This window comes from Micropterus salmoides, unplaced genomic scaffold (genome assembly GCF_014851395.1).
Source record: "Micropterus salmoides isolate LMB-PRFRI ecotype aquatic unplaced genomic scaffold, ASM1485139v1 Ms_hic_scaffold_17, whole genome shotgun sequence".
NCBI lineage: Eukaryota > Metazoa > Chordata > Actinopteri > Centrarchiformes > Centrarchidae > Micropterus > Micropterus salmoides.
The window spans coordinates 18,232,861-18,247,486 of record NW_024040817.1 but is presented as its reverse complement, the minus strand read 5'-3'; the positions used below and the strand labels follow the sequence as shown (position 1 = coordinate 18,247,486).

The 14,626-nt window shown below is 42.0% G+C and overlaps 1 protein-coding gene across 5 annotated transcripts in view; it reads right to left on the bottom strand.

The window, feature by feature from the left end:
* The window catches only part of ripor2 (RHO family interacting cell polarization regulator 2), a 72,222-nt gene that overhangs the window by 3,059 nt on the left and 54,537 nt on the right, over window positions 1–14,626 (bottom strand). For 3 of the 5 annotated variants that reach the window (XM_038724506.1, XM_038724504.1, XM_038724507.1), the window contains exons 7-22: window positions 10,668–10,817; window positions 10,070–10,133; window positions 9,793–9,836; window positions 9,367–9,492; window positions 8,930–9,078; window positions 7,948–8,077; window positions 7,338–7,484; window positions 6,203–6,949; window positions 5,247–5,428; window positions 4,733–4,895; window positions 4,498–4,630; window positions 4,124–4,285; window positions 3,639–3,812; window positions 3,050–3,252; window positions 2,847–2,930; window positions 227–317 (exon numbers count right to left, since the gene is read on the bottom strand). In XM_038724506.1, coding sequence (XP_038580434.1) covers window positions 227–317; window positions 2,847–2,930; window positions 3,050–3,252; window positions 3,639–3,812; window positions 4,124–4,285; window positions 4,498–4,630; window positions 4,733–4,895; window positions 5,247–5,428; window positions 6,203–6,949; window positions 7,338–7,484; window positions 7,948–8,077; window positions 8,930–9,078; window positions 9,367–9,492; window positions 9,793–9,836; window positions 10,070–10,133; window positions 10,668–10,817 — 2,749 coding nt within the window. The remainder of the gene's footprint in view (window positions 1–226; window positions 318–2,846; window positions 2,931–3,049; window positions 3,253–3,638; window positions 3,813–4,123; window positions 4,286–4,497; window positions 4,631–4,732; window positions 4,896–5,246; window positions 5,429–6,202; window positions 6,950–7,337; window positions 7,485–7,947; window positions 8,078–8,929; window positions 9,079–9,366; window positions 9,493–9,792; window positions 9,837–10,069; window positions 10,134–10,667; window positions 10,818–14,626) is intronic. The other 2 variants (XM_038724505.1, XM_038724509.1) reach the window with 2 other exon arrangements.

Here is a 14,626-nt window from a genome sequence, read left to right as displayed (position 1 = left end):
GGTCTTATCCAGTTTTCCAGCTCAGCAAAGGAAAACAAATATGTCTTGGTCATACACTGGACACACACTTCATTTATATACATGTTATTAATATGTTTATACATCATGGCGTGAGGTACATTGTGGCAGTTGTGCATAAAATGCAATCCAGAAATAATAGCGATTTGCAAAGTGTAGCGAAAGACCAAGCTGAGCAGCATCTGATTTCCACAAATTTGTTACTTACCAAATGTGAGCAGGGTTTCTATGGCAACATGGCGAAGCTCTTCATCAGCTGAATCACACAGTGCTACCACCGCCCTGATGCTCTCTACTGCCTACAGACACACAGAAAAGCTCTGTGAGGTGGGTACTTATCAAAGTACACAGAGGACACACAAATGTAACGTGCTAATTTCCTCTTATTAATGGTGCTGTTACATTACATAACTCCTTAGCCATCATAGCACACAAGATAAATTAGAAACAGATTATTTTTGTACCGTGCCAGTTTAAGTTTATTAAATTACTTATGCTTCAGCTACTACAGTAGTTCCCAGTACTTCCTGTTGTTGAATGGTAGCAAATGCAATTTCACCCAGTGACAGCAAATTGGTTATGTCATATTCATCATAATATACCTACAGTATAAGCCACATCAAGGTAGTTTATTCATCATTATACAACACAAGGTTGTGTAAAATAAATTTTATTGTCTCTTCATGCTACACACACAGAACCTAACAGATAATAAATGTACACTAAAAATATAAATATGGTAACATTTAAAATATATTATATACACACACACACACACACACACACACACACACCCAGGATATCCTACAGTGCATTTTTTGAATTTGCATCTTAGGGTGAATGTAAACTGCAGCAAAAACATGATAACATAGTTTTCATCTTCACGTAAAAAAGTCAGACATTTGGAGTAGTTCAGCACCAAGCATCATCATCAGGAAAGAATAATCATTCCTCCCATCCACAGTGTCCTTTTAAAGATCAGCTATAGTCAATGTGTAGCAGTCTCATTCATGTTTGTCCTGGAAAATGGGTGTACATTTATTTTGCAACCCTCCATCGTGGCCCCGCACACAAATGTACAGGGAATTTTGTGCCACAAAAAGACATTTATTAGGGCCCGAGCACGAACCGTGCGAGGTCTCTATTAAAACTGTATTTTTAAAAAAAACATACCCGAAAATTCACCAAACTTTGCACACATGTCAGAAGTGGTGAAAAATTTCGAATTTTATGGGTTTCGCGTATGGGTGTGGCAAAATGACTCGCTAGTGCAACCTAGAAATTTGGAATAACTTAGCCCCTCGCCCACGTTCAACCTACATGCACGAAATTTTCTGGGGACATGTATCATGTCCAGACGTACAAAAAAGCCTCAAGAACCCATATCCTACACTCAACAGGAAGTTGGCCATTTTGGATGATTTACACACTCCATACTTTAACAAACTCCTCCTAGGCGTTTAGTCCGATCGACTTCAAATTTCTGCTGTGCCTTCTAAAGGCATTGACAATGAAAAGTTGTGCTATCTGTGAGTTTTCTTCAATGGGCGTGTCTGTGGCGTCGATGATTCGCCATGAAACAGGAAGTTATTATAACTTCAGTGTACATGCTCACATCTGCACCAAACCTTACATGTAGGATGAGAGTCCTGCCCTGAACACATGTACATGCCGACATTCACTCACAGTCATAGTGAAGTGACCTTTAACAAAGCAGCCCCCAACGCACATTTGACCTACATATATGAAATTTCTGTGGCACATGTATCATGTCCAGATGTACCAAAAAGCCTCCTGGAGCGATGCCCTAAACCCAACAGGAAGTCGGCCATTCTTAATTTTACGGCAATTTTTGGATGATTTACACACTCTGTACTTTAACGAACTCCTCCTAGGGATATATTTGGATCGACATCAAATTTCTGCTGTGCCTTCTAAAGGCATTGAAGATGAAAAGTTGTGCTATCTGAGTTTTCGTCAGTGGGCGTGTCCGTGGCGTGGCGTCAAAGATCAACTCTTCGCCATGACACAGGAAGTTGTTGTAACTTCAGTGTATATGCTCACATCTGAACAAAACTTTACATGTAGGATGAGAGTCCCGCCCTGAACACATGTACATTTGACCTACATGTATGAAATTTCTGTGGCACATGTATCATGTCCAGACGTACCAAAAAGCCTCTTGGAGTGATGCTCTAAACCCAACAGGAAGTCGGCCATTTTGAATTTTACAGATATTTTTGGATGATTTACACACTCCGTACTTTAACGAACTCCTCCTAGGGATTTAATCCGATCGACTTCAAATTTCTGCTGTGCCTTCTAAAGGCATTGACGATGAAAAGTTGTGCTATCTGTGAGTTTTCATTGATGGGCGTGTCCGTGGAGTGGCGTCAAAGATTAAATCTTCGCCATGACACAGGAAGTTGTTGTAACTTCAGTGTACATGCTCACATCTGCGCAAAACTTTATGTACTTGATAACTTTCCCACCCCGAACATCTACTCGCCAATATTAATTTATATTCATAGCGCCAAGTGCTATGTAGCGCCACATAGGGGACACAGGAAGTGAGGTATAACACCTTCATGCAGCGTCTGAAGCTCGTAGCAAATTCACAGCCGCACCGGCAGAGCTCCAGAATATGCAACGCGCTACATGGGAGGAGTGATTACAACAAATTTTGACTAGAAAAAAACCCCGGACCTATCTTTGACAAAGTATCGCTTAGAAGGAAATTTAGCCTCATTGAACGCAGATTAAAGAATTAGAGATTAAACTAGTTCCAAATCTTCACAGTCTCACAACTGTAGATGATGGTCACTGACCTGCAGACAGCTGAGAGCTGAACATGCCACCCTCTGGCTCTGACCTCCAGCCTCTGACAACGCCTGGGTGTAGCACTCCACTGCCTGTAGATACACACACACACACACACGGCTTGTAGCATCTGTCAAAACTATTTAAAATGCTGTTTACACACACAAATACACACATCTCTTACACATACTCCGTCTTTAGCACTACTCACTCTGGCCCTGAAGTGGCTGTGCGATGCTCCAGAAGAGAGGTAGTCGGCTGTTGCCTTGTTGACCTGAGGGTCCTCTGCTGTGAGCAGGGAGGCGAGGGCCCTCAGGGTGCTGTTTCTAGGCCACAGGGTTGACACAGGCACCTCCTCCATCTCTGCTAGACAGCGAGAATAATCTCCAGTGTGGAGAGCCTCTGCAAACACCTCTGAGTATGACACAAACACAGACACATGTCAGAGATTTAAAATAGCCTGCAAAGAGTCAAACGGATGTGTTCTTTCTTTATTTACTGTAAACAGGTCATTACAGTCCTCATCTAGTAAAGTTTTGGCCGCTTTTAGACAGAAAATGATCTGCTCTTTAAAAAAAATATATAATCATGGTATTATTAGGTGAAAATCCGTACACCACGAAGCTTATATATTTTGTATAATTGTATCTGTAGTGACTGATTCACATATATCTTTCTGCTGAGATCTGGCTGAGTGATTTACATGATTCAGTGGCAGAAAATGTTGTGCTCACTGCAGGTTAAGGCCATTATCAAAGCTACTTGAGTATTAATATGCGTGTCCCCCAATTTGTGCTTACCCTCTCTGGCCAGATGCAGCAGGTGTGTCTCCATGTCCTGTACTTCATGTTGTAAGATGTAGCTGTGGAACTGAAACACAGTCAGAACGTCCTGGGAGAGTGCAGCGGCAGGAGGACTGTGTGCCGCCACCAGCTCGCTCCTGTCCACCATCTCACCCACTACGACACCAATCACTGGAGGGAAGAGAAGGAAATCTGAATTTAGAGAAAATTGTTTCTAGCCAACTGGAACTACATTTTCATTTATATATCTTATCTAATATATAAATCTAGATTCCCAGGCTGTTCTGTTTTTAATGTTTTTTAATCACATTATATTCTTAGCACTTACAATGATCTAATTTTCCCTCCGGGACAAATTTAAAAACGGATTTAACAACCAAATAAGTGACTCATTTGAAACCTAAGAGTAACTAAAAACACAGATACAAGACAAGTGTTGCATACAAAACAGATTCTAAGTGTGAAAATAGGGATGAACGGACCTGTGTCAGCGCCGTGTGGGTGTTTCTCCTGCAGCACCGCTGCGTAGCACTGGTTCATGTGTTTGAACACTCTGTCGAGTGTGGTGTGGAAAAGTCCTGCAGAGCCGCTGCACTCTGACCAGAGAGTCATCAGATGTGGGCGCTTTGCGAGGTCTGGGAGAACTGAGAGAAATGGGCAAAACAGAAGGTCAGAGGCTACAAACCATCAAACCAGAAAGTTCCTTTGGTTGCATTGTGAGAATTTGTCATACAGCACTTCAATAATAACAAATACACTGCTCTAAATTACTCTTACTCTTGAGATGCAACGCTGCATTGTAAACACTCACTAACAAACTAATAAAGCAAGCTGGTTTTCACTTGTTGGTACCTACCATCAGCAGCAGATGTAATCGCTCCCATTCTATCCGCACTGATCTCTGCTAGCTCCTCTAACAGCTGAGTCTGTCCGGACAGTTTGAGGAGAAGACTGCGACGCTGCCACACACCCACCACACTGGTTAACAACTGCCATCACAGGAAGAAACCAAGGCATGTTAGGGCAATGTTTCTAACAAACTGAATTAATGTCAACTACTAGTTACTGTGTAACTACTTCAAAACATCCACCTGTATGAGGTGATTACAGTACTGCAGGTGGATGACGATAGCCACGTCCAGGTTTTCGTTTCCAGTGGTAAGCGGCAGAGGGCTTCCCGCCACGCTGTTGCCCACCCCGGTGTCCTCCGTCAGGGCTTCACTCAGGTGTCCTCTGGCTTCTGGATGCTGGCCCCTAAAACAGGCAAATGCCCAGAGTCACCACCGAGTGGCAGCAGCATCACACAGAACAGTAATCTAGAATGTGCTTAGAATTAAATGGTAATTCAGACCCTTCATGTTATGATTGCACATTATTAAAGACCACCACTTTCATGAATGAGTAGCTGAGCATTAATTGACTTAAAACCCAAGCACCAAGAACCTGCGCTAAGTGTTTGGTATGCGATACCTCAACAACGGTATCTTATTTTAATTTTCAGTTCAGACATTTCTGAACAGCAGTCAAACGCCTTGATACAGAGACAAAATGTACTTAGTGTCAGTGTCAGCCAACATAAAGTGCCTCTGTCTGTCTCACACCCACCCGATCCTTTCTCCGTCCGTATCAAAAAGCGGAGACCTCTGTGGGATACTGAGGATGCCGTTATCGTCCCCAGTGTCCTCGTCATCAAAGTCAGAGGTGTTGAGGAAGTCGAAACTCTCCAGGGCACTCTCCACTGTCAGACTGAGGCTGGATGAGCGGCTCCTGTGACCCGGGAGACGACACTGTGAAGAAGGAGGACATGTTGGGTAAATAACCATTTTACTCTTCTGTCCTGGAGAAGTCAGCCTGCCTCAGTCCATTCCGAGTAGCTACAATTATTTCAGATTCTGTTGCTTGATGTTTTGACAGGTGGTACAGGCCAAACCAACTAATATTTTTCGGGGATTCTCCACCTTAGGTAATACTGTGGTTTTATGATAAGCGTTCATTTAGGTAAACCCAGAGATTAAAAACACAGAAGGACAAGTGTTGGGGATAAGTCCAATAAATTACTTTCTTGAGGTAATGAGTGACTTACTTTCAATTTATGGAGTCAATTATTAGTAATTTTAAAATTATAATTTTCTTTATTATTTTTATCTATAGAGATTTGATATTTTCTAAATATAGCCTACTGTATATTTGAGACCTAACAGTACACCAGAGAAAAGCCTCTTTAAAATAAAAGCCCTGTGCACAGTGGAAAGTTTGTTGATGTGTGTTACAAGATGATGATCCAAACTAATTTTAGACTTTAACGTGTGCTGATATTTAGTCCTGACTCTTTTTTTGTTTGTTTGGTGAGTACTCTTTACTCTGAGTAAGTAGTTTGTGGTTAGACGATTTTAAGGATTATGTAATGTAATTAGTTAATAATTTAGACAAAAAAAACCAAGTAAAAATACATAAATAAATATAAATAAAACATTTGGTTGTAAGTAACAACTTTTTAACTATTTTTCTTCTTCTGTTCATTCCCATATAAGATCTTATACCATAAAGAAGGGTTTAGTCACCTTGAGCAAGTCCTCCAGACGCATCACTTCCTGCTCCAGGTCCTGCAGCTCTCGGCAGCGGTGAGTCAGGGACTCCAGCCTCATCAGCAGGCTGTGGATGGCCTCTTCCAGGCTGCTCTCTAGGAATGCCCTGCTCCCCTCTCCCGCCCAACTCAGGTTTCCTCCTCCCTCCAAGGAGGCCCCACTCTGCGGCACAATTTCTGAAGAAGTCAGCCTCTTCACAAGCTGCCGGGTCAGGCTCCCCGCCTCCTCTGTGTCCAGTTCCACAGGTTTTAGTTCATCATTTTGGTCTAAGAAAACATCCTCTGGAGCCACCGTAGACAGGTGGCTGTCAGAACAGAGGAACCGGGCAACCGAACCACAGTTTGAGCCAGAATTTCTCTGGGACTCTGTGCGCTCCCACTCAGAGTCCTCTGCAACCTCGGCTTCATCGCTGGCGAGGCTGGCACTGGTGCCCCTACTTCCTCTACTACCAGTCTCGCCATCCTCTTCGTATGCCTCCTCCTCCTCTTCCTCCACTAAATGCTCCTCTGCGATGGAGTCCTCCCTTGTTGGGAGGATTTGTGTAGGTGATGGGTCTGTCTCTGGAGGAGTGACTGTGATCTCAGGGTTGGACAGGCCAGGGGAGTGGGAGCTCGGGGCAGGGCTGGGTGTGGAGCCAGAGGTGTCGGAGAAGGTGAAGGAGAGACGCTTGCACTCAGCGACGCCGCAGCCACCGTTCTCAAAGACGTCATCTGGTAAAGTGGACTGAAAAGAGAGACAGGGGAGTCAATATGTGTAACAAAAAGATGGAAGATTAAAACTGAGCTATATATTGAAATCAGTGAATGTTGATGAAAAAGGTATAAGACAAATCCAATCCAATCTAACTCCACTTTTCATTCTAAAATCTACTCGACTAGATCTGGTCAACCAAGACAGTAATTCTGAGTAGAAAAGCATAAGAATAACACAAATAGCTTAAAGCATGTCATGCAAATAGACATGCAAACAGACACACATGGCATTCTGCGGCCCACAGAAAGGGCTGGACAAGCCCAAGTGTGTCCACACCCGCAGAGAAGTCCATCCCCATTGTGTCATTGAGGCACACAAAAGTCAGATTAGGAGGGGCAAGGGGCCACAACACACTCACATAGACCTCCAGACTGGATTTGGGCCTTGGCCGGAGTGAGGCCAGGTCACCAAACGAGCGACTGCGCCTTAGCTTCTCTAGCAGGGAGTCCCGGAGCATGTGCAGGAAGGAGAGGCGCTGGCGCTCCACGGGATATGGCCGCCACTTCTTTACACAATGCACGCAGGCAAATAGGACAAGGTGTTGGGTATTTGAGTGAGATAAAGGAGGGATGGATAAACGTGTGAAGTAGGACAGAGTGTGGGTGAGGGGTTTTGATGTGGAAATGCAAAGGAGAGAAGGATAGCAGGGAAATGGGTGAGGGTTAGTTTAGGGGCAGCACTAGCATAGACATAAGCATGATGCATCAACAGAAAAAATGTGTGCCTTGATAAAATATCCATATAGTAAGGTGCAGACTCAGGTTAGTGTGCAGGGACAATGGAAGTGTAAAAGACAAAATCATATCTCTTTCTCTTCATTTCACCCAATTATAAGCCTAGATGGTGAGAAACAGCAGCGGCTGCGGATCTCAGGTTCTGCAGTCCTAACCCTAACTACAAAACCCCACAAAAAACGACAGCCTCCCACTACGCCGATGAAGCTAAAGAGGTTTGCGTGTTGGACTCACAAAGAAGGAGGTGTCCTGGAAGGTCGGGGTCTCGGGCGTGCCCTGGCTGTAGACCGACACTCGTCTCTGGAGCGCTGTGGCTTTGCTCACGTTGCCAGATGACAGAGTCAGGTCCTCGACATCGAAAGGGCTGGATGAGGAAATGAAAACAAGGCACTTATTGTGATTGCTCTAGGTGATGTGTTTATGTCCATCTTAGTTAACTTCCATAACTTGTAATGACCATGTTTCTCCACCAGATGGCAGAAAACCATAAGTAATCTAGACTGAATTCAAAGCTACAACACTAATAACAGTTAGCGTAGGTGATCATCATCACATTTCAAATATCAGTAGGAATGATCACTCTTGGGTAGAACACTTGAGAGATAAAAATCCTCCTGTTGAAAGCCTCTGTAGATGAATCTGACTGCAGCACTGCAAACCCAACATTTATCCCTTTCATAAACTGAAAACATAATATACAAATGAAATTCAATTGAAACTTTAGTGGAATTTAAAAATCACACTGACGTGTACATGTCATACAACAAAGTTTCCTCAAATTTGGTTATTAAAAGGAGACAAAGACAGTGAGGCAGAGCATTTTACAGTTATCTTTATAAGCTGCTTTTTGAAAGCTGCTTTTCAATGATATATCATAATGGTTATAATCCTTAATGGTTAATGTGTACACCAAGTAAACTGCAACATCCACAGTTTGATTTCCGACCTTTGTATCATGTCATATCCCTCTCTCTCCCCATGTGTCCTGTCTCTCTCTCTCTCCCCATGTGTCCTGTCTCTCTCACTTCAAAAAAAGCAAACAGCCAAAACTTTCAACTTAACTTTAAACTTGGCTCAAGTGATCCCATTCTGCTGACAATACCGTTTTTCCTCCTCGAGGATTAAAAAATTACTAATTTAATAACATCATAACAAAACAAACACAATGAATAGCATAAAAAGTGACTGCTCACTGTATGTATAAGAGTCTACTTACTACCACGTGACCTCCAGGTTGAGTTTGATGGTTCCTAGGTCGTTAACATCCACAGCCACCACCTGAGGCATGGCAGTAAACAGCTCCTTGGTCTCACAGATCACACTGCCCACCAGCATGTGAGTAGCCAGGCCCTTGAGCTCTGTCACCTGATTGGAGCAAACATTTATTTACAACTAAAAGGTAAAGACAACAGTAACAGGTTCTTCAAGACCTACGTAAATCAGGTGATAGTGGATGAGTTGTTTTCTTCCACCAGCTGTAATTAAATATAGTCACAACCTATCGGAATGATCACCAGTTTATCCTGGATATTGTGCATGAAAAACAAGCTTGCACATAAGCTGCACATCTGATTTTCAAGTTGTTCTGTTCTTGCACTGTGCTAATTTACTGAAGTACAATATTTTAGGCACAAAGTTTGTTTATCTATCTACCTTGATGTTGATGAGGTCAGTGATGAGAGGCATGAAGACCATCTCATCTCCATCCCAACTCTGTCTGGAGTTCACTTCAATCTTTCCTTTCAACTTCCACCGCTGGCGACCATACCGCATGAAGATCTAATAGAAGGAATGGCAAGGGCAGTGTAAAAAATAAATACAGAAAGAAGTAAGCCTGAAGCCAGAGAAGGGACAAAACTTTGATGCTCATGCTCAATAGCAACATTTTGGAGGACAAGATGGATACATCTTATTCTACCATTTCATTCTGCTGGAAACTTGAACTTAAAGTATAAATTGTCTTTTCTTAACTTTGAGCTAAATATATTTTCAAAATTCCACACATGGATTTCAATATGAAACCAGTAAGTTGTTTTTTTACAGCCCTGTGTTATGCAAAAAAGCAAAAACAAAACTTGCCTCATACTGGTCTCCAGGACAGAGCCTAGCAAAGCCTGCCAAACCTTTCAGAGAGGGGAAAAAACAGCCATTTAGACAAGGTAAGGTGGGAAAAAGCCAAGCCAATAATGAATACAGTGCGTCCATACGTAGGTTATATAGTGAAAACAGTATGGCGATAAGCTGTCATGTCATCATTCCTATAAATATTAGTAAATTCATGCCTCTTATTTCAGAAGTGAATATTGATATGTGAATGGGTTTATTTGTCATTTGGAAGACTTTTTCCTAATCTCACCTTTCATTTTGATATGAAACTCCCCGAGCAGGTTCTCCAGTTCGCTCTCGAACGTGCTCATGTTCTGGAGAAAAAAGAAAAATAAGGCAAATTACATAAACAGCCCTTCGTCACACAAGACGAGAACAACAACAGCAATCAAGTTATCTCGAGGGACTTTGACAAAGCCAGTCAACGCTAAACTGCAGAGGAAGCGGGATGGCCTCCAGGACAGCCGATGACAGGTGTGTGTGTGTTATTTGGATTTAAAGGTCATTCTGTAAGTATGTAAATATACATTTCAATGTTTATAAATTACAGTGTAAGCAGTTATCTGTACCTGTGTGACCCAATGTTTAATGCACATTGTTATATTTTTAGATGTCATATTAAATGATGAAACTATGTGTATGTAACACCATGCCTCATTTATTCATCTCTCCTCAAAAATCTACTTAAATAAATGAGATCACTGCTCATTGACTCCATTATTCAACTAGCTTTACTTTATATGTCTTTAACAAGGTAAATAAGCATTTTTATACTGAACTCCTTACACAAATTTGCCAATTCTATCAAGTATTCCCCATACACTGAAGACAATTCCTTATGCCAGTACCTCAGTGTATTCCTTGTAGCGGCGGTTGACTTCTGCGATGCTCTCCTTGGTGCCTTTAGTGGAGGGAGAGGAGGAGAAGGCCTGCTTCATCCGGCTGGCACCTTCCCTCAGACGGCTCTGGATGCAGAAGGCCTCGTACAGCTCGTCCACCTGAAAGCACACACAAACACATCCCTCCATCTTTAATAAATGATCCACAAGGAGAAGCATGCACTCACATGCATGCAAACTTTCACATTGTGTACACACAAGAGAGAAACTTGTGCACTAATGAAATGAAGCGAGTCTTTGAAGTTTGAAACCCTCCATACGTTACATCAAAACATCCCTGGGCAGGAAGCAAACTCCTCAAAAACTTACTAACTGCCATCTAAATTATTCTGGATGTGTTCACATCTCACTGGGACTCATTCAAGAATGCCCAACACAGCTTTAGGCTTGTGCAATAGTCAAGTAAGTCAGTTATCAACGGGTCTTCAACAAGAGCAAAAATAGGCATTATGGAGAATGAAACACTGTTAAAATCTATTACAAAAATGGTAAATTATTAAAATGTGACTGAGAAGAATTTTGCACAATGGCCAGATTCCAGAAAAGAGTAAGAAGCTGCACAGACAATGAAAGGGTTTACAGGACTTAAAAGAAACATCAGCAAAAATTATAGATAGATAGATAGAAAAACTGATGAGAGAACTGAAATGACAAACTGAGCAGATACAGCTGGCATGTATCAGTGTAACCATAGCCTCCAGTGGCAGACGCCTATGCCGTCCCAGTAAACGACCCCAGTGGGACACTCCCAAAGCGGGGGAACAACAGACGGCGTTTAGTGCTCATTTGGGGATGTCTGCCTGACTTCAGTTTGCAGCAGCAGCCTGACGTAACTCAAACCCACAGGGAGAGGGAACGACTCCATCGACATCATGCTGCCTTGCTGTGAAGCTGAAATGTTGGACTTTCAACTGGAATGAAATCATCAAGATAAAATGATGTTGTAATCAGAGCAGCAACCGTTCTATTGAGCCCAGTGGTGAGGAATTAAATTTTCTGAAAAGCCAAAGGTGAGCCGCTAAACACAGGCGCAAAGTACAGGCAATTTATTATTAGCAAATTTGATGTCATACTATCTCCCAAATTAAAGTTAAGTGTCAATCAATTCTCCTTAAATGAGGGAAACTAGAATGCACTTTCACCTGTCTGTTACCTGCCTGTCTAATTTTCAGGCTTCATGAATTCACATATGATTGGAGTGGCAGCCGGGCAAAACAAAACACCTCTGGTAGCCTCATCAAAAGGAAATTTGCAGCCTGCCTGACGAGCGCGCTGAAATATTGATGCCCCGTGAGCTTTATGGCACTCGTTAGGGAGAAGCAGGAGAAAATGGGCCATTCTGGCTCCTGCTGTCCTAATAGCTTCTCTGAGTTTTTGTTTGTGTATCTTTATGTCTGAAGCTTACATTGTCAGCATGTTAGTGGATGTAGACTCAGTGACTGTGTATGTAGACATGTGCATGGAAAGCGTGTTGTTGCTGTGTTGGATAGCCGTATGAGGGTTTATAGTAAAAAACAAAAAACAAAACTGAAAGTGGTTTACAGTGGGATGCTTCTGTCATAGAGGAGGGAAAACAGCCTGATGATGTTGCAATAACTTATCTAGGCACAAATACATACAAAAAGCACCCACCCCAAACCCACCAACTCCCCTCAAACCATCTAGCCCCCCTTCAGAACCACCCACCACCAACTGGGACCCAGCCCCGTCTGTCTGTGGTATGTGGTGGGGCTGCAGCAGCTGAGATGTAGCTAGCTATAAAACGTCCTGCAACCACTACTGTTATCCGGAGCTCTCCGACTGGCATGGAGCTGCTTCAGAGGCACCAATCGCCAGCTTTAAAACATGTTTGTTTATGACAAAACAAAGGGAAAAAAAGAGCAGTGGAAGCTGAGCTGAAGTCAAAAGAAACACGTTCATCCAACTGAACCTTTGCATTGATTAAGTCACTCACATAAACGAGTACACAACTACAATAAGTTATTCATTTGGAGTAAATGATATGCCTCTGTCACAAAATTGGGCCTTCACAAACTGGGTCTGATGAATAGCCATCATTCTTCTCAGGCAATCAGTAGTAATCATATCATTATCAGCTAATTAAGCTATTTTTTGTCCCCAATTACAATGGCCTCTTGCTGCCTTCAAGGATGCCTTCAATGTCCTTTTGAAGGTCAGCCAAGCTCCAATCCAGAGGGTAGCCATCAGCATATTGCTGCGCCTCAGGGCACATTTCACCCCAGAAAAAAGAAACGTAAAATGAAATGAAGCAGGCAGATGGAAAAAATGAGTAATTAAAAACATACATGTGCAAACAGTATTGAGCAGAGGAGTGCCTGAGCAACAGAAAAATTAACAACACATACAGTATTGTTGGCTAATGGTCTGGATAATTAATGTGCTCCTTTGGATACACAAAGCACACACGCATATAGTTTATGTCTGCCAAACACAATATGTATTTATTACGTTTCATCTTTGTGAGTTTTTGTATTAGTGAAGAAACTGAATGTCAATATTTTCAGGTTGTCTGAGTTTTCCATGAAAATACACTGAATATTTTGGGGTTCTGGACTTAAATCAGCAGTGTTAAGATATAACCTTGTACCCTATAGTAAGAAATTTATCAGTACATCACTTAATATTGAAAATAATTGTTAGTAGAAGTACAAAACAAAAAAAACACCATCACTGAGACAATGCATGGATCTACGTAAACTTAAAATCCACAACCATCCTAACATAAACAATGTATTTTTGTGCTAATTTAAAGCGCTATTTCAGTGCAAATATTAAACCCGTTTTAACATTCATCCACTAAAAGACCATCTGAACTGATCTTAATTAACTTTTACCAGATGTTAAGAGATATTAAATGTAAATGTATTCGCAATTTGATGCCTCTATTGGACACATAGTCCCGGTATTAATTATAGCTCAGCGGGATGACAAAACCTGGATGGCTTAGAGACCCAGTGAGGGATTAGGGAAAACCTTTATTGGGGAATCAATTATGCCCAGGGTGAGGATAATAATGTGTTCACATTTATTAAGGGTAAAATATTTATTTATTTTTGAAATAATATTTTTGTATTTTTAAATCTCTCTCAATCTAATCTTTGTAAAAATAATACTTTTCTGATGTTTGACAAAGCAGTCAGAATTAAAAGTATCACTAAGATTGTCTCTGTATCTCATATATATATATATATATATATATATATATATATATATATATATATATATATATCGAGATTTTAAATACGAGCAGAGAATCTTACGGCAGGGATCCTCTTAAAATATGGCCTTTATCCTGGATTGTAGGTTAATGGTGCACACACACACACACACACACACACACACACACTTTCTGCCAGGGGGCAAGTGATTATAAGGAGATTAAAACAGGCGGGCCACTTCAAACAGCATCAAACACACAAGCCCCTCTCTGGGGAACTGTGGGTGGGTGGGTGTGTTGGTGGCAAGATTAGCATTCAAGGGAAGAGGGGAAAGCAAAAAGGCCCTATATTAAAAATAACCACATTTGAAGTACTCACACTCACACTTTCTCTCTCTCTCTCTGTCTCTCTGGGGGAAGAAGTGGTGCCTGGCAGCCACACTTCTCACCTTCAATCTCTGTCACTCATCTCTTTAATGATGCACTGCTGATATTAGGGGCCTACACACACACACACACACACACACACACCATAGACCCTATCCCATGCAGAACATCATAGGGGTTTGTATTGTGCCACCTGCTTCCTCCATGTGTGCCAATTACTGCTTGGACATTTGCAGGCAGCCAGCAGCACGAACAGGAACAAAAGACCGGGCTGATGTGAGTCACACACACACAGACACACACACACTAACAACTTGCTGATGGATGATTGTTAAGTCATCCC